The sequence below is a fragment of the Panthera uncia genome, chromosome D1 (assembly GCF_023721935.1).
Source record: "Panthera uncia isolate 11264 chromosome D1, Puncia_PCG_1.0, whole genome shotgun sequence".
Lineage (NCBI taxonomy): Eukaryota > Metazoa > Chordata > Mammalia > Carnivora > Felidae > Panthera > Panthera uncia.
The window spans coordinates 52,817,305-52,839,689 of NC_064808.1; the positions used below are offsets into that span (position 1 = coordinate 52,817,305).

The 22,385-nt window shown below is 43.0% G+C and overlaps 1 protein-coding gene across 5 annotated transcripts in view; it reads right to left on the reverse strand.

The window, feature by feature from the left end:
• STIM1 (stromal interaction molecule 1) overlaps positions 1-22,385 on the reverse strand; it is a 182,713-nt gene that overhangs the window by 79,359 nt on the left and 80,969 nt on the right. For 4 of the 5 annotated variants that reach the window (XM_049651464.1, XM_049651473.1, XM_049651492.1 and 1 more), the window contains exon 2: positions 1,704-1,834. In XM_049651464.1, the coding sequence (XP_049507421.1) occupies positions 1,704-1,834 (131 nt within the window). Of the gene's footprint in view, positions 1-1,703; positions 1,835-17,428; positions 17,542-18,288; positions 18,374-22,385 lie in introns of all 5 variants that reach the window. The other variant, XM_049651483.1, reaches the window with a different exon arrangement.

Below are 22,385 nucleotides of genomic sequence, written 5' to 3' on the forward strand. Positions count from 1 at the left end.
ACTACGTACCTACCAAGGAAGCTTCTCCTAAGACAAGATGGCACTATTAGACGATTCTTCATTCTAGAAGAATATGGCCATATTTTACTTTTCCCACATTGGTCCTGGTCCTGCCTTTAGTTTAAGAGAAACAATATAGCAGTACTTAATAGCACAAGCTTTGAAATCAGATCTGTGCTCATATCCAATGTTTCCTTGAACAAAATGCTTCACCTTTCCAAGGCTCCAGTCCTTGACAATAATACCAACTTCAAAAGGCTGTTATGAAAGGTAAAAGAGTAACTACCTTAACACCATGAGCTTAACACCATGCCTGGCATAGAATAAGAATCCAATGAAGGAGAGCTGGTGCTGCAGTTTTCATCGCCATCACCGTCATTATTTAAAAATCTAATTCCTGGGGCGCCTGGGTGGCGCAGTCGGTTAAGCGTCCGACTTCAGCCAGGTCACGATCTCGCGGTCCGTGAGTTCGAGCCCCGCGTCGGGCTCTGGGCTGATGGCTCGGAGCCTGGAGCCTGTTTCCGATTCTGTGTCTCCCTCTCTCTCTGCCCCTCCCCCGTTCATGCTCTGTCTCTCTCTGTCCCAAAAATAAATAAAAAACGTTGAAAAAAAAAATTAAAAAAAAAAAAAAATCTAATTCCTCCACTTCTAATGTATGTGAGATACAAATTATATTACCTGGATCTGTTCTTTTCCAGGCTCAAGTTTCTTCACTAGACTGTAAATGATAGGAGGACAGATGTCTGTGTCCTATTTACTGCCACATCCCCATATCTACAACAGTGCCTGGCACATACATAATAAATACCTATAAATACTAAGTTCTACTGAATGCTCTCCATTTCATAGTGTCCATACCCTTCAGCATTCAGGTCACCCTTTTCTGTAGAGGCTCGCACTGTTCCAAATACCTTTGACAATGTGAGATCCAAGACTGAACTCAAAACTAGGCTTACCTCTTCCTCATGACATACACCATATCACTATTAAAGATTTGGCATAACTTGGCAGCTTCACCAAACTGCTGGCCCACGTTGAGCTTGAAATCAACTAAAACCTTTCAATCTTTCCACACATGATGACTTTGCACTCTGGGCTCTGTATAATTGGAACTGTAGTAATGCCAAAAGGTGAAACAATAACAGAGCTTTTTCCATCTAGAGTTTCCTCTCGCTCCTATTATCTGGACCACTCAACCAGCTCCCAGCAACCACAACCTGGAATTCAGAATAATCTTTCTAGGAACATGTGTTTCTTCCTCCTGAACAGACTATAAACTCCCAAAGGGCAAGATAATGACTGTTTTGATGTCTCTCCTACATGCCAACACAGGGCTGAGTACATAGCAAGTACAGACTGATGCCCTCCATCTGCAGCAGGATTACAGTATGGGTTCAGGGGAACTATAGAGACCGACCTCGGGACTCTCTCTCCCTCTCAAACAGCACAGCTCAGTCAGTGTTGTACTTCTAGCCAGTAGGCAGATGGGAGCCAGTCCAGGCATACAGACAGCAGGCCTGCACTCGGACAGGCTGGCTCCTACAGGGCTGTTCTGCTGAGAATCACTCCCTTTGACAAGAAGGAGCTCCTAGAGAACAAGCCAATACCAAGAACATCTCTCCAAAGGGAAGAGTGTCTAGGCAGCCTTCAGGGACTGTCCAAACAGGAAGAGAAGGGAGCCATGGCAGGGGGAGAGAGCTCACCTCATCGCTTTCTTCCACATCCACGTCACCATTGGCATCGTCGTCCATCAGCTTGTGGATGCTGCGGACTGCATCAAAGCTGAGCTTCTCATCCTCACTGTGGCACAGGGGCTTGTCAATCCGGCAAAACTCTGTACAGGAAAAGCAAGAGACAACATTACTGTGGGCACTGCTGGCCTCTGCTACCCACCTGTCTCAGTGCCCTTAGCCTCTAGCACCTCAAGCCTCGTGTAGCCACTTAAATAGCTATTTGTACAGTGAGAAAAGTGTTTCATCCAGTCTTCAACTCTCTCCCCCCAGGATGTGCTGAGTTCCCCCATTTAGGGACAATGTCCTATTATCCTGATGGCTCCCTGGCAGGAAAGTCAAGCATAAGGCTGGGAATACCCTGGGATCTAGACAAAGAACGTGAATAGGTAACTCACAAGAAAAAATATAAATGAGAGAAAATATAAATAGCCAATGAACACAGAAAAAAAACTTTTGCCTTACCAGTAAGCAAAGAAATACATATTCAAGTGAAATACCATTTTTAATCAGTCAATAAATAAATGCACATGAATACAATCTTTCCAGAAACAGGAAGACAGCCCATTCATTGCAATGCCAAGATAATATGTAGTTTTCCTTTTGGTTCACTTTGTCACCGCTGGTAATAATAACACAATGCCAGTCACAAACTAACCGGAGAAACCCTTCACATGCTATGCCCGTCCACTGACAGCTACGGTCAGCGAATAGCTCTCAGACATCTAAGGTCCTGGGCACACCGGGTGCAACAGCGTGGCAGGTCTGCAGTACAGCTTCCCCCACCCACCGACACAGTCGTTAATGTGACACAAAAACCAGCACGAGAGCCGAGGCCACCTACTCCTCTCTTAGAACCCTGGAAAACACCGTGCACACACACAGCAGGCAGACCTGGCATCTAGTCTTAGCTCTACCAAGTGAGGTCACGTCCCTTCTCCAGGCCTCAAGTTCACTATCTGAAAGAGATATTTTAAGTAAAGTTTCTAGTATGTCTTCCAATTCTTAGCTTCTAAAATTCCTCTTTCCCTTTGACCCTGATCTTGATTCCTTCTCTCCAGCAAAAACTCCTCAGATTACTCCCAAGGAAGAAGTTGTCACAGGAGAGAAAACAAGGACAGGGTAAAGAGGCTGTTGTGGCTGTGAGGCCTTCTCCGAGGCACTGATCAAAGTCCCAAAACACTCCAATCCATTTAATCATTCAGCTGACTGCTGGTCAGAGACAGGGAGCAGACAGGACAAGTCAACTCTCTGTCACTCACGAGTTGCTCAAATCCTTTTCAAAATGAGGGAGAGATATAAATATTAAATGTGTCAAGTGTCCCAGATGTGACTCAATAAAAACATGTTGGATACTGGAGCTCACAGATGTTAACTGATGTGCCCCAAATCAAAGACAGCTGAAGAGTCACAGCAAGGGCCCAGGTTTACTGACTCCCAGGTCGGTACTTCACCTATCTTTATGCCAAGGTGACCAAACAGCTTTAGCGTGGTTTCATCTTCCGTTAGTCACAGATGGTAAGAAGCACACTGAAGAAATGGCTTTATGGAAGACAAAAAGTAAGCGGTGCCTGGGTGGCTCCGTCAGTTAAGTGTCCGACTTTGGCTCAGGTCATGATCTCGAGGTTCAGGGAGTTTGAGCCCTACACTGGACTCTTTTCTGTCAGCACAGAGCCCACTTCAGATCCTCTGTTACCCTCTCTCTCTGCCCCTCCCCCACTCACGCACACGCACGCGCTCTCACTCTCAAAAATAAACATTTTAAAAAAGACAAGTAAGAAGAATACAATACATGAAGAAGAAATATCTCCATGTAACTGTATATTCTACTACATTTGTCCCGCTAAGTTGGGAGTGGGGAGCGGAGGATGGGGTAAAGCGGTGGTGGTAGAATGCAGCCAAAGATTAAGGCATTGTTTCTCAACTTCCTCACCAACAAGAGCTCTTGGCATGATTGTGTCGTTTACCTATCCAAAAAAAATTGCAGTAAGTAATGACTGGTTCATAGGTGAGGCACACAGCACTGGGATTAGCATAACCAACATAATGTTTTCCTTCCCTTAGTTCTGTTTTTGTCTCAATCAGAGGCACATATAATTGCCTATCAGAATGAGAAAAAAAAATTGCCCATCAGAGCTTTTTAATCAGCACATGATGTGCCCATTTAAACAACATTTATTGTGTGCTCTTAATATGTCAGGCTCTGTGATCAGCATGGGGCATAAAGAGAGATGAGTCAGATCTCACCCCTGCTCTCAAGGAGCTTAGTTTTAAAAGTAGGGAAGAGGGGCTCCTGGGAGGCTCAGATGGTTAAACATCTGACTCTTGATTTCAGCTCAGGTCATGATCTCATAGTTCATGAGATTGAGCCCCGCATCGAGCCCTGGCAGCACGGAGCCTGCTTGGGATTCTCTCTCTTTTTGCCTCTCTCTCTGCACCTCCCCTTCTTGCACATGCATGCACACCTGCACACACACATGCGCTCTCCCTCTCTCTCGCTCTCTAAAAATAAGTTAATAAACTTAAATATATATATTATTAAAAGTAGGGGACAGAGGCAATTAAAACACCATGTGCTAAGTACCATGACGGAAAGAATCAGGATTACCCTAGGGGTCAGCAAACTTTTTCTGTAAAAGGCCAGATAATAAATAATTTAGGATTTATGAGTCATATAGTCTCTGTTACAACTACTTAACTCTGTCTTAGAGCACAAAAGCCGCCACAGACAAAACATGAGTAAATGAGCTTTGTTGTGTTCTAATAAAACTTTATTCAAAAAAACATGCAGTGGGCTGGATTTGACCCCAGGGCTATAGTTTGCTGACCCTTGTTCTAGAAAACCTTAGGTAGCACACCTGAACCACATTAAGTTGACAGATTTCTGACTCAAAGCAAAGAAATACAATCTTTTCATTAGCCTGTATCCACAAACAGGTTTATCATAAAGCACAACTTCTAATGAGCTTTTTTTTTTTAATTTATTTATTTTTGAGAGAGAGAGAGAGACAGAGTGTGAACAAGGGAGGGGCATAGAGAGAGGGAGCCACAGAATCTGAAACAGGCTCCAGGTTCTGAAGGGTCAGCACAGAGCCCAACACAGGGCTCAAATTCACGAACCTCGAGATTCTGACCTGAGCCCAAGTCGGACGCTTAACCAACTGAGCCACCCAGAAGCCTCTAATAAACTTTTTTAAATACTGGAAAAAGTTTAAATGCTGAGCTCTAGGGACTGGGGGCCTCCAGGCTGGACACGAGTGGCCTAAGGTCAGCCAGCCTCTCTCCCAAAAGCCTATAACTGGTGCAAGAAGTTTAGGCTTCAAATGCTAGGCTCTGGTTTGTAAACTGATCAGACAGACAGGTGACCTTTGCTGTTGGCATCATCTGGCATAGAGAAGGATTTAAGGGATTGAGAATAAAGGAGTATAAAACCTTGATGTCTCCTAAGGCCATTGAATCCTATCCAGAATAACCATGTTAGTCAAAATTCACAAATGACTCCTTCTACCAAGCATTTCCTAGGCTGTCTTTCTCCTTCCTGACACCTCTTCTATCTTCTCTTATACCTTCATTCCAATCTGGCAAGGTTTCCCAGCGCCACCTGGAAATACCTTAGAAGATCCACCCGTTTAGCAATGCATTATTAATAAAAGAGCCCTGGACTTGGAACCAGAACACATATGTCAAAATCCCAGCTCTATTAGTTACATCTATATGATGTTGGACAGGATGTTCAACTTCTCTGAGCCTCCAATATCTCATTTGCAAAATGAGGATAATTACCTATGCTGACAGGGTTTTTATGAAAATTAAGACCACATTTGTTCCAACGCCTATGCCCTAGCATAGCATAGGGCATGCAAAAAGCGGACAATCAATACATTTGTAGTTTCCTTCTTTCCTCCCAGAGCAACATGTGAACAGTTCCCTGCTAACTTCAGTCACTCTCCCTACTGTGTTTGAAAAATCAATCAGTCACATGTTCTAGATGAGTTAGAATTCTAGATGATTCCGACAATAGCCTGTATTCCCACAGCATTTATGTGTCTATCACCAATAACATTTATCATACTGTGTTCCAGTTCTCTGTTTCATTTGTCTTCCCTATGAAACAATGTCCATAAGGGCTTGGGACCATGTCCCCAGCAGCAAGCAAAAGCCAGGTTCTTGATAGATGCTCAATGTTTTTTGAACAAATAACTAAATAACAATTATGTGTAGGATTTCTTCAGGCAGAAAAGAGAACTGTAAGTAAAAAGAGTAGCACAGGAGTAGGTTTTTAAATATCTTGGTGCCAGGGCCCCTTTATATACGTAAAAGTTGAAAATCCCAAAACTAATATCTACCATATTAGAAATTAATTTTTTTTACATTTATTATTATTATTTTTTGAGAAATAGAGTGAGACAAAGCGTGAGCAGGGGAGGGGCAGAGAGAGAAGGAGACACAGAATCTGAAGCAGGCTCCAGGCTCTGGGCAAGCGGTCAGCACAGAGCCTGATGAGGGGCTCAAACCCACGAACTGTGAGATCATGACCTGAGCCAAAGTCAGACGCTCACCTGACTGAGGCACCCAGGCACCCCACTACCATATCAGAAATTAAAACGCAAATTCTAATAACAGCAATTAATTCATTTTAGACAAATAAATCTCCTATACATTAATTTAATAGGATTTTTTATGAAAAATAATTGTTTTCTGGAAAAACAATTTTTAAGTTTATTTATTTTGAGAAGCCCCTGGGTGGCTCAGTTGGTTAAGCGTCCAACTTCAGCTCAGGTCATGATCTCACAGTTCATGGGTTCGTGCCCTGTGTCAGGCTCTGTGCTGACAGCTCAGAGCCTGGAGCCTGCTTCAGATTCTTTGTCCCCCTCTCTCTGCCCTTCCCCTGCTCATGCTCTGTCTCTCTCTCTCTCTCTCAAAAATAAACATTAAAAAAATTTTAATAATAATAAAGTTTATTTTGAGAGAGAGAGAGCACGTGTATGCACATGTACGTGCGAGTGGGGAGGGGCAGAGAGAGAGGAAGGGAGAGTCCCAAGCAGGCTCAGCACTGTCAGCACAGAGCCCAATGTGGGGCTCCATCTCACAAACTGTAAAATCATGACCTGAGCCGAAATCAAGAGTCAGATGCTTAACCAAATCAGCCATCCAAGCATCCCTGGAAAAAAATGCTTTCTGAGAAGAGTGGGATTGTTTTTACATTTTTGCAAATCTCTTTAAGTCTGGCTTAATAGAAGACAGCTGTAGTCTTATTGTATCTGTTTCCACATTCAATGTGTTGTTTTGATCACAGAGCAAAACAGATATGTAGTTGGAAAGGACAGGAATATTTTAATAATCTTCCAGATATCTGTGAACATTCTTCTCTGATATTACATCAAAATCGACAAGTAGTAGGTTTATTAAAGATTAGTTGCAATGTGAAATTTGAAACTATATAAATGAACCATTTGTACTCTATTATATTAAAATCTATTGGTCTATCTTGTACTTTGATCTTTTATCCAGGAGTGATTTTGTAACATGATGCACTGGTCACATGGAAACTTCCAAATTTGACCCATTTCATCTCTACGATATCAAAATAATCACAGTTATTAATATCACCACTAATTACATCAGAAAAGATTTAAATCTGGGGCAGCTGTCAAGCTCACAGTGGCAGATCCAAGTTTTTCAAAATTCTAAGTTTTAAATGAAAACTAGAATTTTATTGTTGGCAATAAATACTACCAGTTGTTTTCCTTTAATAGCAGACTCACTTCATTCATTTTTAAGAAAATACGTGCCAAATACGTGAGTCTGAGTAAGTATAGTTTACCTGTCAGTTATTCTTTCACATAAAAATGGTGTTCCCTGAAAAAAGGAGGCAGTTCAACTTGCAGCTCTGTGGTACGAATGCTCTCTCTTGAAATAAACATCAGAGGCGCCCAGATGGCTCACTGGGTTAAGTATCCAACTTCAGCTCAGGTCATGATCTCAAGGTTCGTGGGTTTGAGCCCTATGACGGGCTCAGAGACTGGAACCTGCTTCGGATTCTGTGTCTCCCTCTCTCTCTGCCCCTCCCCCGCTCGTGCTCTGTCTCTCTCTCTCTCTCTCTCTAAAAATAAACATTAAAAAAATTTTCAATAAAAATTTTAAAAATTTAGAGAAAGAAATAAGCATCAAACTTCTACACACAGAAGTGGTTTATGCACACTTCCTGTTTCATCACACAGAATACTAAAGAGATATGTATTCAACAGGACACAATTGAATAGAATTAATACATTTTATATTTATTTAAAAAATTTTTTACTAATTAAAAAATTAAAAATAAATTTTTTAAAACAGAGTGCATGTTGGTGAGGAATACCACGACCACCAGTGCTGTTCTGTGCCACTGCTCTGACTCTTGCTAAGGTGCCAGCAGTTTTACCTAAATGCTTTTGTGCCATCACTGCAAATGTAGACACAGCAGAAAAAGACAAGTAACATCGTAGCATTATTATTAAGATGTCTTTGACCTTGTGGACCCCTGAAAAGATCTTGGTGACCCCCAACGGTCTGCAGACCACACTTTGTTAACCACTAGCAGCCAACACCACAAAGTCTTTCCTTTGCGTCTAAATCTCCTCTCCTTTCTCCAGGCAGAGCTAATCATTTACTGCTCTATGCTCCAAAGCACTTTATACATAACTCTGTTGTATTAATTCTCATGCTCTAAGTTGTTTGCATGCCATATCCAGAAAAGGGCAAGGACTAAGTGTGACTCACTCTAACCCTCAGGGCCTACATCCACCCTGTCAAATATAAAATCAGCAAATGCTGGCTGAATGAATGAATGAGTGCATGAATGGATTCATAACAAACCATATCTCCCCCAAAGACAAGAGAATTCCTGAGTACAACCCACCAGTTCCCACCACCAATATCCACCATCCACCTGATGCCTCTTCTCCTCCAGCCACGTTCTCATCACCAAACAGTAACTTATCCCCCTGAGAACACGTATTTATAGGCATGCAAAGCAGAACCACTGCGGTCGAGCCTGACCATGGATTGTCTGATGTGAGACACAAGCCCAAAGGTAAAGAAGTGGGACAAACAGCAGTCAAAGAAGAAGGTACAGATGAGGAGCAAAGAAAGGCGCTGGTCAGACTGTTCCCTACCACTTGGCTGGCACCTGAGGGGAATCTGAAAACTGATAAATTTTGCCAGCAGGGGTCTCATTTGTTGATTGTTAATTTCTCCCACTTGACCTCCCACCCCCCAAGCACAACCAGCAAGCTCTGCAGTGACTCTAGATGGGATCAGAATCCACCCTTACCCTTAGAAAGGACTCAAAAGACTGTTAAGACTGAGAGTACCAGCCCTGGGAAGACTGATGGACCAAGGGCCATGAGATTCCAGAGATAAAACAGCACAGAATGCAGAATGAGGCTGAGGCTGGGGGTCTAGGGAAGGGGCGTGGGAAGGAGAAAGTACCCTCTACACAAAAGGGTAAAGAATGAGAAAGGGAACTAAACTAGTTCCCTGGACCTAGGAAGTTCTGGCAAGAAAGGTCCCACGTGGAATACAGCACACTGTAGGTCTAGCCACAGAGGAAAGAGGAGTCAGATTCCCACACTGAGTGAAATCCAGCCTCCTGAGGGATGGTCCTGCCCCTGTTGGAACATCATGTCTTCATATCCAAGAAGAGGTCTGACTCTTCTCAGCAGGGGCAGGAATTCAGAAGAGTTTTCCTTATGGACGAAGCAGGCACTGGTTTCAGCTACCCAAGCAGCAAAAGACTACCCCAAAGACTTCCCATGTCTCCCCTCCCAGGGAGAACATGTGAAAAAAGTAATAATAACATCCCATATAACACCAAGAGTGAACCCTAAGGTAACACACTATGAACTTTGGGTATTATAACGTATTCATGTAGCCTCATCCTTGGTAAAAAATGTACCACTCTGGTAAGTAACCCTGGTAATGGGGTTGGCTATGCATGTGTGGAGGCAGAGGATATGTGGGAAATCTCTGTACCTCCTTCTGAATTTTGTTGTAAACCTAAAACTGCTCTAAAAATAAAGTTTAAAAAAAAAAAAAAAAAAGCCTGGCCTACAATATGTGTGTGGTCAGTAAAGGCTTTTATAATTCTTACCAGCATGCTTTAAAATATTATATGTTGTGGGGCACCTGGGTGGCTCAGTTGGTTAGGCATCCAACTTCAGCTCAGGTCACGATCTTCTGGTTTGTGAGTTTGAGCCCTGCATCAGGCTCTGTGCTGACAGTTCAGACCTGGAGTCTGCTTTGGATTCTGTGTCTCCCTCTTTCTCTGCCCCTCCCCCCGCTTGCACACTGCCCCCCCCCCCCCCCACTCTTTCTCTCAAAAATAAATAAACATTAAAAAAATAAATAAAAATAAAAATATTATGTGTTGTGGGTTCAAGCCCCACATAGAGCTCACTGTTGTCAGCACAGAGCCCACTTCAGATCCTCTGTCCCCCTGCACCAGCCCACCCCCACTCGCTCTCTCTCTCAAAAGTAAACATTAAAAAATATTATATCTTTATTATAATGCTAGATAATTATATTTTCGCTCTAACCTATGATCTGAATATTTTTTTAATTCACATGAAATAAAATTAAAGAAAGCCCTCAGTGGAAACAAATTCACAGCATTGACTACGTATAAAGCTCCAATATGCAACATAATGAGATACACCTCTGAGTTCCACCAGCATTTCTGACTTTGTACCTCTTCTGGCCTCACTTCAGTCAGCTTACAACTGTAGTTATTTGAGGATATCTGAGGGCAGAGGTCATATCTTTTTCATTTTTTCATAGCACCTACCACCACCTTGTATATGATGCACTTATTTGTTGATTTGTTTACTGCCCATCTCCCCCCAGTAGAAGTAAGGGTCACAAAAGCAGGAACTTTTTTGCTCCCTGTGGTATCCCCAGGGACTCATATAGTGCCTGGCACACAGTAGGTATTCAATATAGATCTGCTGAATGAATGAATAAATCTTTGCTTTCCTGAGTGTACAAAGCAGGTTTCTCCTCCAGACATGACTTTTAAATGTTGGAGTTTTAAAGAATCTGGGTTTGGTCCCGAGCTTTCTTCTCTTCAGACGACTCTCTCCAGGAGGGATCTGACCTCTCCTCACAGCTTCAATTATCATTTAAAGAAATGCCATCTCCCCCCAAAAAACTGTTGCCACCTCCCCCCAAAAAAGTAAGATGATGGTTCTGCTTCAAGCTTCCCTTCTGACCCTCAGAAACACACAGAATCCAACCACCTACTAAATATCTCCACATAGATGTCTGACAGGAACATCAACGGATGCATAATGTCTAAATCTAAACTCATTAGTTCCCTGCCCCCACCCCCTGCCAAAGTTCCCACTTCTCCAGTTGCTGGTGTCAGAAACCTTGACATCTCATTCTCCCTCACTCCCCACCTCTAATCAAGCACCAGTCCTTCAAGACTCCTCAACTATTCCAAATCTTCTTCTCCTCACAGGAGAGAGATTCTGAATACTCAACAAGCAATTGGCAGGAATGCTAACTATAGGCAATGCTACTGCATACCAGCTGATTATCTGTCCAAGTCATCTCCCTACTTAAAACCCTTCAAAAGCTTTTCATTACTCTTAAGATGAAGTTCAAATTTCTTAAAGTGGCCTGTAAGGCCCAGAATGATTTGCCAGCTGCCACCTTTCTGGTCTCTTGTCCAACAACTCCCTTAGCTTTGTGCAATCCTTCTTTCATGTTCCAAGTTTCTCCCTTCCTTTCACATAGCACGTTGGTTCTCAACTCCGGCTACATATTAGATTCACTTAGGGAGCACTTATGCTGCTGAGGCCCAAGCCCCATCCCAGACCAATTAAATCAGTATCTCAATGGATGGGACTTAGGCATGGGTTTGGTTTTAGGGGAGTTTTGGTTTTCTGTTTTTCTTTGAGACATACCATATATACAGCAAAGTATATAAATAAACATATAGATCAAGTAACTTTTACATATGTATATATCTAAGTAACTACCACCAAAATCAAGAAATACTCCAGGAAGACTTCCTCCCTCTTGCCCCTTTCCAATCAATACTATCACAACCACTACACCTCACCCCACCCCACAGTGATAACTGTTCTTCTGACTTTTATCGCCATAGATGAGTTTTGCCTTGCCTTGACATTTATAAAAATAGAGCATGGATATTTTTTAAGGCAGAGTTGCACGCAATAAAATGTCTCCATTTTAAGTGCATAGTTCAGTGTGTCTGACAAACATACGCACTTGTGTAACCACCACCCAATTAAGATATAGAACATTTTCATCACCCCAAAATGTTCCCACTTGGTACTTCACTGCCAAACCGCACTGCCCTCCTCACACAAGCATTGATCTGATTTCTATCATTATAAATTAGTTTTGCCTGCTTTAGAACTTCAAAGAAATATAATCACCAGTATGTACTCTTTTGTGGCTGGCTTCTTTTGCTCAGCATTCAAAAGATTCAACCCTGTTATCACATGAATCAGTAGTTTTTCTCCATTTTCTCACTGAGTAGTATTCCACTGAATGTATATACCACAATGTGTTTATCCATCCACCAGTTTTTAGCTAGCACAAATAAAGTGCTATGGACATTTGTGTACAAGTCTTTGTGTGGACATAGGTTTTCATTTTTCTTGAGTGAAAATAAGTTTTTCATCTTGAGTTCCAGTAGGAGTGGAACTTCTGGGTTATATGACAGGGTTATGTTTAACTTTTAAGTGCCAAACTGTTCTCCAAAGTAGTTGCATTGCTTTATACTCTCACCAGTAAGCACCAGTATGAAGCACCAGTCCAGCTGCTTCATATACTCTCTTATACCTGGTGATGTTAATGTGCAACCCAGGTTGAGAATGACCTAGAATTCCTTTTGTATGGAAGCTTCTTCATTCTTTCTTGACCTGCAGATTCTGACACATGCTGTTGGTCTGAACTTAAATACTTTTTCTTCAAAGAATCTTCCTTGATCGTCTTCCCTGCCAAACTGGTTTAGGCCCACATTATACATTCTCCAACATTGATAACACTTTTCACAATTATAATTATCTGTGTGACAATTTGCTTAATATCTTTCTTCTCCACTAAACTGTAAGCACCACAGTGGCAGGAGCCATGGCTGCCTTCATGGCTGAATCCTGGCTTTGAGCCAACACCCAGGACCTAGCGAAGTCCCTAGCACAACACTTGGGCTCCAATGAATATTCACTGACTGAACAAATGAACGCCCAGAAGAACTCAGCTGCATGAAAGAGCAAATTCAAACAGAGATGAACCAACATAATCCTGGCCCACAAAAAGTACAAGAATGAACACAGTGTATGAATGACAAAGACACAAAATAGAATACAGTAAGACACAAGAGACCAGAGCAGCAGGAGATACCAGTCTGAAAACAGGTAGAAGACAGTAGGGGTGGAAGGCAGGGCAACCTAACAAAGCAAGCCCAAGAGGAAGGGGCACAGCATCTCACACAGATTGATTTGTAAAAGAACCCAAAGTCAAAATGTACTTTTCACCAATCTTACAAAATTCCTGGCGCAGAATGGGAATAGTGGATGCTGAGATCCCCATTGTACTCAAACTCTAAGTGGCAAAGTTGGAAGGGCTGTGGGGGGCATCAAGGATCACTGCCTACCTTACAACTAGAGAAGGAAACTGAGACTATGAAAGGGGGTTGTTTTGCACTAGGTTGGCCAGCAAACTAGTGGCAGAACCAGATTAGAAGTCTCACTAACTTCCTATGGCAAGGCTATATGGTTGGGAGATCCAGATGAGTGTTCAAGAGGGCTCCCTAAAACTTCTAACCCTTACCCTCCAAGACTCACGAATAGGGGCAAGTTTAATTAGGTTCTGCTTGCCTATTAAGGACCAACACAGAAGTCATAACTGGTCTTGTGCCATTCCCCAAGCAGGGTAAAACAGAATTTCCTGGTTTTGCCTTAACTTCTTCAGTGTCCAGCACTAGCCAGAGACACCTTCCTTATCAAGACTTAGAAACAAAGTTAAAAAGACACTAGAGACAGAGTACTGAGTCCCTAGCACGCTCTGCAGGGAGGAACAAAAAGAGCAAAAGAATATGCTTCTATTTCAGCATATGAAACATAATCACCTGCTAGAAGAAATGAAATCTTCAGCCCTCTCTCCTCTCTCCACTCAGCCACCCCATTTCTACCTTCTTCCTCCTCTCAGTATTTTTTTCTTCAAATACTGATTTCACAAAAAGCTTCCCTCCGGAAGAAGGTGGCTAATTCCTAAAGTTAGTCCCCACCAAGCAGGCCATGACCTCAATAACGCAGGCTTCTGATGCCGGGGACTTGTAGCTGTTCTGACTGCCCATGCCTCCTCCCACATCTACAGGGCTCTGGACACTTGTCCATCTGCTTAAAAGCCTATCTGCCTGCCCTTTTATTTCTATCACCTTTTTAACTAAATTAAAAGTTTCTGGCCCCCTGTTCAGTGTTCACATGCTACCATTTCAACACTCATTTCTGATTTTCAATCACCTATTTGCTGACCTTGAACTAGCTGGCTGAACTAGCCAAAGGCACTAGGGATACAAAAAGAGGTAAGATACACTTACTCTGCTCTCCAGGGTCCCCCCACCCCTTCTTCTCAATTATTAAAATATATACTGAATCACAGAAGTGGTAGGTGCAGGTACTTAAATTTCAACTTTCCTATACTCTGACTATTCCTAAGGATTAATTCTCTTATCAGAAAAATCCATAAAGTCCTTTGAAAAACAGTGAAGCCCTGTAAGTGTTAGTCATTTGCTTGTTGGTCCTCTATTCTCTGCTTTATCTGAGTCTCATCTTCCCAACTATACACGAGTCTGATTTTTCTGGTGTTCCCCTGTGTCAGGCATGGCACTGGACAACACAAGACCCGGTCTAGGGACAACTGAGAGCTGCTTACAGATTTTGAAGATTTGCTTTCTCAGCTTTGGGGTCCCACATACCACAGGTCTTTACATTCTAAAGGTATCTGTGCCAAGAAGCATGACAACCCCAGAGAAATTAAATCAACACACGCTGGTTCAAAAGTTGCCCCAAATTCTCTGACCTGGCACCCGACCCAAACATTCCTGCATCCTGGCCAGCACTTGTCAGGGTCTGAGATGGCCAAAAAAATAATTACAAACAACTCAAAACAGATTTCTGCTGGGAAAAGTTTTCTAAAAGTGTTTGAGTGGGCATCCAAGGACTTGTCCAGATAAGGACATTGCACAGCGCCCAGGGGAGGTGTCCAACCCATTAGTGGACCCTCTAGGATTATACCCTTTGGTTCAGGAGTGGATCTGGCTCTCAACAATCAGTCCTGATCACAGTGACCCCAAGAGCACAGTGATAAATGCCTGGAAGATATAAACACTGGGGAGCCAGGCACACACACGGGGTAAAAACAATGTTGATTCCAGGGACCATTGCAGCAGGAGTTCATCCTCAGGTCACCCAGCCCCACTGCTGGATGGCCTACCAGAGAACACATGCCTGGGCTCCCAGAGACCAGAACCAGGCAAGAGCTTCTCACCATCTTTCTGCCCCAAACAAGCCTCCATTCAAACAATACAAAGAAGATAACTGACCCCCTTTCTTCTTTTCTTGAGATTAGATAACCAAGAACATCTACTGAAAAACCCTGCAGTCAGGATGGTCATTCCAAGGACTTGGTTTGCAGCCCTTCCTCACCTGATGCAGTTCTCAGCTATGGATCCAGACAACATCTCCCCAGAAGGGTGGCTAACTATCCAGAATGGAGTGTGCCTGAGCCTCCTGACAGCCCAGGCTCCCTGGTCCTGCTCCCACATGGGAACGAGCCTAGTATGATTTCTGAGGAAAGGCCTCTATGCTTCAGCTCACAGAGATCTGAGCTCAGATCTCCATGTACTTTGCCTGGGTTACTACAGTTTCCTCACTGATCTTCCTGTCTCTGCTCGTTTCTCTCAAACCCATCCTCTACTAAAGCAGTCAGTACAATTTTTCTAAAATTCCAATCTGACTAGACCACTCTCCATGCTCCTGAATAAAATCCTTCACAGGTTCACATAAAAACCTGTTTATAGGGGCGCCTAGGTGGCTCAGTTGGTTAAGCGTCCGACTCTTGGTTTCAACTCAGGTAATGATCTCACAGTTTGTGAGTTTGAGCCCCACATCAAGCTCTGCACTGACAGCACAGAGGCTGCTTGGGATTCTCTCTCTCCCTCTCTCTGCCCCTCCCCTGGCCACATGCCCTTTTTCTCAAAATAAATACATAAACTTAAAAAAAATCTGTATACAAATGTTCATAGAAGCTTTATGTTTAATAACCCAAAACTGGGATCAGTCCATACATCTTTCAGGGAATGGTTATATACATTATACACAATGGAACACTATTTAGCAATAAAAAGGAACAAAGTCATGATACATACAATCACTTGGATGATTTTCCAGGGAATTATGGCTGAAGAAAGAAGCCAATTCCAAAAGGTTACAAACTCTGATTCCATTTATACAACATTTTTGAAAGGTCATAAAACTTTAGAAATGGAGAACAGTGGGGTTAGGAACAGGGAAGGGGGTGGGAGAGAAAGGTGTGGTTATAAAAGGGCAAATAAAGGATACTTACAGTGTTGGAACAGAACTTACACACACGAGTACAAGTAAACTGGGGAAATCTAAACAAGATTGGTAGGTTTTATTAATGTCAATATATTCTGGTTATAATATTATACTGCAGTTTGTCAAAATGTTCCTGTGGGGAAAACTGCAAAGTTTCCCAACGATCTCGCTGTATTATTATTATTGTTCTAAGTAGGCTCCATGCTGGACCCTGAGATCTCATGACCCTGAGATCAAGACCTGGGCTGAGATCAAGTCAGACACTTAATAGACTGAGACCCGAGCGCCACACTGCATTTTTTAAAAACTGCATGTAAGTCTAGAATTGTCTCAATAAATATTCTAATTTAAAGAAAAAAATCTTTTGCAAAGCTCCCCAACTCTTACAACAGTGATTCCTAACTTTTTCTCAATGAGGAATTCCAAAAGCTCCATTAATAATAGTTATACTTTTAGTATCCACAGATTGAAAAACAACTAAGAAAATAATATGGATTCACGAGACACCCTTCAAGGGCCCCTTTCAGAGTTTTAAATGCTCAAGTTGGGAACCACTAACATGTATAACAAATATAATGTAGCAAAGGATACAGGCTTTTCAGGAGGTGGTCCCTACCAGGTTCTCTAGCCTTATCCCATACCAGTCACTGACACACACCTTACCCTGCCACCACACTAAACTACTTGGAGTTCCATAAATACGCAAGACTCACTTTGTGGCTTTGTACACAATGTTCCCTCTGCCTACAATATCCTTGCCCCATTTTACACCTGACTAATTCCTACTCAAGTTTCAAGATTCTACTCAGGCCTTTTCTAATTCCTCTAGGAAGTATTCTCTACACTGACTCTTTGGGTTAGATTAGGAGCCCCTCTTCTGTGCCCACATGGTCCCTGTGCTTCTCTCTATCACAACTTAGACCAATTAACCTCTGTATGCCTGCATTTCATTATCTATAAAATAAGAAGAAAACGGTATCTACCTGATAGAGTTTTAAGAATGAAATGAATATATATAAAGTACTTCAAATAAAGCATGGCACACAGTAAATATTCAATTACTACCAAGTTGTTTTTACTGTAATCATTTGTCCAACCATCACACTGAAAGATCCAAACAGGAACTGGAATTTGTATCCATCTCTGGTCTGACCTATAGTTAGGTGCTTGGTAAATATCTGGAAAAAGAATTAAGGGAGCTAATGTTGGCATAATGAGGTGGAATCTAAGTCAACGGTAGAACTAGAGATCTACAGAATAGAGAATTATTGCTAAGAACAAGAGCTAAGTATAGTAGGAGCCAGGAATAAGATAGCCATCTCAAAAAGATAAGCACAAGACAACTATTACAGATTACTAAGAACTTGGGTGAATAAACTGGCTGAAGTCGTACTGAATTATTGTGCAGAGCTCTTTTGATTCGTCATTATAACTTGTTAATTTTGAGCTGAAAAAACTGCTTAACCTTTTGGAGGCACTGTTACTTCAGCTGTAAAATGTGGCATAATACTGTAATTTTCTAAGTATTTAAGATTATGCAAGCAAACTACCTAGCCCATTGGTTAAACTAAAACTAGTTTGCTCTGAATAAATGTTATGCCATCCTTGTGCCTTCAAATTTTCTTTCTCTCAAAAATGTAAAAGGAAAAAGGAGAAGTCCTTTGGATAGTAACTTCCCCGATGAAGAGGGAGGGAAGGGAAGACGTAAATGCCAATACACATGAATACTAAGCACCAGCTTGAGCAAGGGTGAACGGGCACCTGGAGCCACTCTCCCTCCAGCTCCTCATGGGCAAGACTTGGTGGCCCTTCAAGGTCCAGGAAAAGTCCTATGCCCACCTGCCTTCTTTAACCACTTTAGGCCCTATGAGTCTCCCCTCTGAGGTCACAGCACTGAGCTCAGTCTGGTTCAAGCACAAACTCACAAGGTTTCTTCCAACCACAATTGGACTCTGTCCCCAGCTGGCATGTTAGTGACTCTGCGGTGGGACCTGAGTGTCCTCCTGTTATCTACACAAGAACAGAATTAAGTACATTGTTATTGTCTCAGGGAGAAAGGAGGGACAAATATGTCTGGAACTATGTTGGGACTTGTACATAGAAAGTTGTACTCTCTTACAACTTTGTAAAGTCAGTCCTTTTATTTTTTATTTTAGAGAGAAAGAGTGTGTGCGCACGTGCCTGTGTGTGTGTGCACGCGCATGCATGCACATGAGTGGGGGAGGGGCAGAGAAAGAGAGAGAATCTCAAGCAGGCCCCATGCTCAGGACTCAGCCCGACTCAGGGCTCAATCCCACAACCCTGGGATCATGACCTGAGCTAAAATCAAGAGTCAGACACTCAGGGGTGCCTGGGGGACTCAGCAGGTTAAAGGTCCGACTTCGGCTCAGGTCAATGATCTCACGGTTCGTGGGTTCGAGCCCCGTGTTGGGCTCTGTGCTGACAGCTCAGAGCTTGGAGCCTGCTTCAGATTCTGTGTCTCCCTCTCTCTGCCCCTCCCCTGCTTACACTCTGCCACTCTCTCTCAAAAATAAAAAAAACAAAAGAATAAAAAGAGTCAGACACTCAACTGACTGAGCCATCCAGGCACCCTAAAGTCAGTACTTGTATTATCCCTAATATAAAATGAGGAAACTGAGGCCCAGATCTGCTAAATGACTTGCTCAAGTCACATAAATGGTAAAAGTAAGGCTGGAACTGGGATACTGTCTCTCTCCAGAGTGTTGATAAGAATAAATGCAGACTGGTGTCCACCTGGTTACCAACTATATAGCGGATATGTTGAGCAATTTGATCACACCAGCTCCGTACCTCAACTTTTCTCTGCTGCCAATCTGGGCCTGAGATAGCTATTTGACTTCCTTTCTTCCTATTATTTTGTCCCACACAGGAAATGCAAAGGCAGCTACCCTGGGTCCCTTCCACACTGGAGTATGTGGAAGAAACGGGATAAACAGAGGTCCCTGCGGGGAGAATAAAAGGGAAGCAAATATTAACATCCTATAGTATCAGAGCTAGTTAAACTCTCTGGCTTTACAGATGAGGACAATGAACTCTGAGAAGGCAGTTATCTTACATAAGGTCATACAACTGAGCGGAGACTGAAACCTTGTCTCCCAAACTCCCAAGTCGGTGCTCATTTTGGTCTACCCCACACAAAGCCATGGAGGAGAACTGGAGTATGACCTGTCAGGCCTGTCACTAAGCAAAAAACCCAAACGCTGTAAACACAGGAAATGGGCTGGGATGAGGTTCAGAGGGAGCAGCAACCTTTGCCAAGTTAGAAGTGTTCAAGGGTTTCCTGTCCACAGCTGTTAACTGTCACAGAAATGCTCCAGAAAGCAATACAAGGCAGAAAAGGAAGAAAGAAACTAAAAAAAGAACGAGGAGAAAATATTTAGGCCTAGAAGTGAGTATAAATTATTTAGTCCAACCTACTTGGTTTTCCAGATGAGGAAGCTAAGAACCCCCCAAAAAGAAAAATGCCTTGTCCAAACTCACACTCAGAATTTAAGGACCCTTACAAACCACTTATTTGGTTCAAATCCTTCATGTTAATGATGAGAGGTGTGAGACCCAGAGAGGGCAAGATCTTCGGCCAAGGTCACACAGCTAGAGATAGCACAGCCAGCACAGGAACTCAGCTCTTCCACCTCACAGACCTGTGTGGCTAGAGGCAGCCCGACCAAGTGACTTTCCTCAGATGCTGTGTTAGCCGTGGACAAAGCACAACAAGTCGGGAAACTGAAAATAAGCGGGAATAGTAACAGCTAATGAAGAATAACAAAGACCAAACAGAGCAAGCCTGGAAGAGCCAAAACAAAAGTGCTCTGGCTGGTGAAGACGCTTCGGAAAATGAAGAGGCAGAAAAATATTCTGGCTCTTCTAGGAACAGAATCCAAGGAAGAACAAGCAAGCAGGGCAGGCAGATAGAAAAGGGCGGAAATGCTAAGGGAAATCCCAAGGTTCTGCTTTCTTCTTCTGTCTGAGACCTAAATATCCAGAAAACATCACCTCAGGAGCAACTCTGGGCTCAGCAGGTCACTATGGAGGTACTATAGTATAGTAGTTAGCAGATTACTGGGCCCCACGTACCACAGCTGGCAGATATGGAGGGGAATTACATTTACACAACACCTGGAATTTCGTATATATTCAATTCTCACCCTGAAAGACAAGGATTATGATTCCCATTTAACAGATAAAGGAGACTAGGGTTTAGGGAAGCCAAGTCTCTTGGTCACAGTCATAAAGTTAGTACTGTATATGGCAGATCCAGTATTCAAACTTAAACTCTCTCTCAAGAAATTGTTTAGCAAGTGCCTGCTCTTCCAAACCTGTCCCAAGGGCTAGGAATACACGGAGGAAAAACATGGTCCCTGGTCTACAGGAATTCCAGTCCGGGAACTGTGAATGCTTTCTGGGTCACCCACATTATTGAATAAAGAGTGATGAACTCAAGGCTGGAAAGAACAGAAAGTTCAGAGGAACCTGAGCATTAAGGACCAGGCTACCATGGTTGATTCCTCCAGAGACAGGAGGACTCTGGTGAGAAAAGATGGGCCAGTGACCAGTGTCGCTGTACTCTTCTCCCACTCTGGTCAGAGCTTTCTCATCCAACACTTCACCAGACCTCACTACAGTCAAGGCAGTCAGGCAGGGCAGAGTTTCGTCACCCCACTCGACAAATGAAGGAAATGAGACCAACACATCGGTGAGTTGATGGCAGAAAAAAGTCAAGCCCCTTGGCTTCTGTCCTTTCTACTAGACTGCTCTGACTCCACCACAAAAAGGGAAATCTAAAACGTGGGACTGAGGAAGAGTTTAAAACTCTCTGGCCATCCCGTTTTCATCCCACCGCCACCCAGTCCCCACTCCCCCCGTCCACTCTCATCATACTTGCAGAGTTCTTAATTTGGTCTACACATACCCATGCTCCCTCCCTGGGTGCCTCAAAATCAGTGATTCAATCAGGGAGTTAATCAACCACAAAGCCTTGGCTGCCATTAGACCCCATGTCCTCAGGGAAACATTCCCTCCAGCAGCTCGTCCTCAGTACGCAGATCTTTAAATGGCAATCAGAGAAGAGAGGAGTGCTCAAAAAGGAAAGGCCAGGGGGAAACACCCCAGCAGGAGCACATTTCACACGCTCTTAGGTCTGCACACAAGACAGCTAATTTGAACCAGCCTGAGGTCCACCCACCAAATCAACCCAGCTGGGGTCTTAAACTCCTGATAAGAAGGAAAAGTACTAAATGCCCACATTAACTCATTCATTCATCATTCTTGGCCACTGATGTTTATTCTGTATACAATTTATGTTAGGTACTAGAGCCACACACTTTAAAAACAAAAAACAACTCTGCCTTCAAAAAGCTTACATTTTAATTTGCGCTTCTGGTTGTAGATGAAGCCTTTTTTTTTTTACACTAATTCATTTGTTTCTATCACTTATCTTGAACCTTGCATATATATGTGACAATTCATTTTCCTCAAGTCTTAGTCATGTGACTGTGGGAGACACGTGGAAAGGGGAAAGAAGGAAAACTGTGTTTGTTCTCTCCTCTATTCAGGAAGTTTTGGGTTTTTTAGAAACCTGAATTGGCCTGTGGATCTTTTGGTAACAGCTATGTTTGGCAGTAAATAATCTTTGTTTATTACAGCACAATAGCTTTACGGGTTGGGGGGGCGGGGCAGGAAGGGAAGCTTACCTTCTAGTAGAGAAGACAGGTAATCAGGATACAAGGAAAGAGCTACAGTCAAGGGATATACCAACTTCCCTGGAAGCAAGATGACTACTTCTCTCTTAAGGGTCGGGGAAAGGTTTCCCAGAGAAAATGCCATTGGGTTAGTCTTAGGGAATATGGAACATCTGGATGCTAGAATGTTGAGCCCACAGAGACAGGGTTGGAGAGGTCTCTAAAGGCAGACCAAAGAGTCCCAGGTTCCTAGCACGAGAGCTGCCTTAGGATAAAAGAAATATGCTATAGCCCTAGTTGCCTCAAAAATCATATTTATTATA